The sequence below is a fragment of the Apaloderma vittatum genome, unplaced genomic scaffold, assembly GCF_000703405.1.
Source record: "Apaloderma vittatum isolate BGI_N311 unplaced genomic scaffold, ASM70340v1 scaffold33004, whole genome shotgun sequence".
Taxonomy (NCBI): Eukaryota; Metazoa; Chordata; class Aves; order Trogoniformes; family Trogonidae; genus Apaloderma; species Apaloderma vittatum.
The window spans coordinates 6,559-6,812 of NW_009713772.1; the positions used below are offsets into that span (position 1 = coordinate 6,559).

Below are 254 nucleotides of genomic sequence, written 5' to 3' on the forward strand. Positions count from 1 at the left end.
AGTTTCAGAACAACACCAACGGCATCGCCCCGCGGCGCTGGCTCCTGCTCTGCAACCCGGGGCTGGCGGAGCTCATTGCGGAGGTAATGGGCAAGGGGTCGGGGGGAAATAACGCTGTCCCTGGGGGACACTGCTCCAACCTCAGCCATTCCCATCTTCTGCATGGTCCAGCTCTGCTTAAACCTCACTTGAGTGCTCCGCTGGCTTTTGCCTGGATGAGGGTGTTGAGTCTACCCTTAGTAAGTCTGCAGATG

General features: G+C 58.7%; 1 protein-coding gene across 1 annotated transcript in view; it reads left to right on the forward strand.

The window, feature by feature from the left end:
- Positions 1-97, forward strand: part of LOC104273241 (glycogen phosphorylase, liver form) — a gene marked incomplete at both ends in the record, with an annotated part of 6,432 nt that extends 6,335 nt beyond the window's left edge. Inside the window, one exon of the mRNA XM_009868498.1 lies at positions 3-97. Coding sequence (XP_009866800.1) covers positions 3-97 — 95 coding nt within the window. The remainder of the gene's footprint in view (positions 1-2) is intronic.
- Between the last annotated feature and the right edge of the window lie 157 nt (positions 98-254).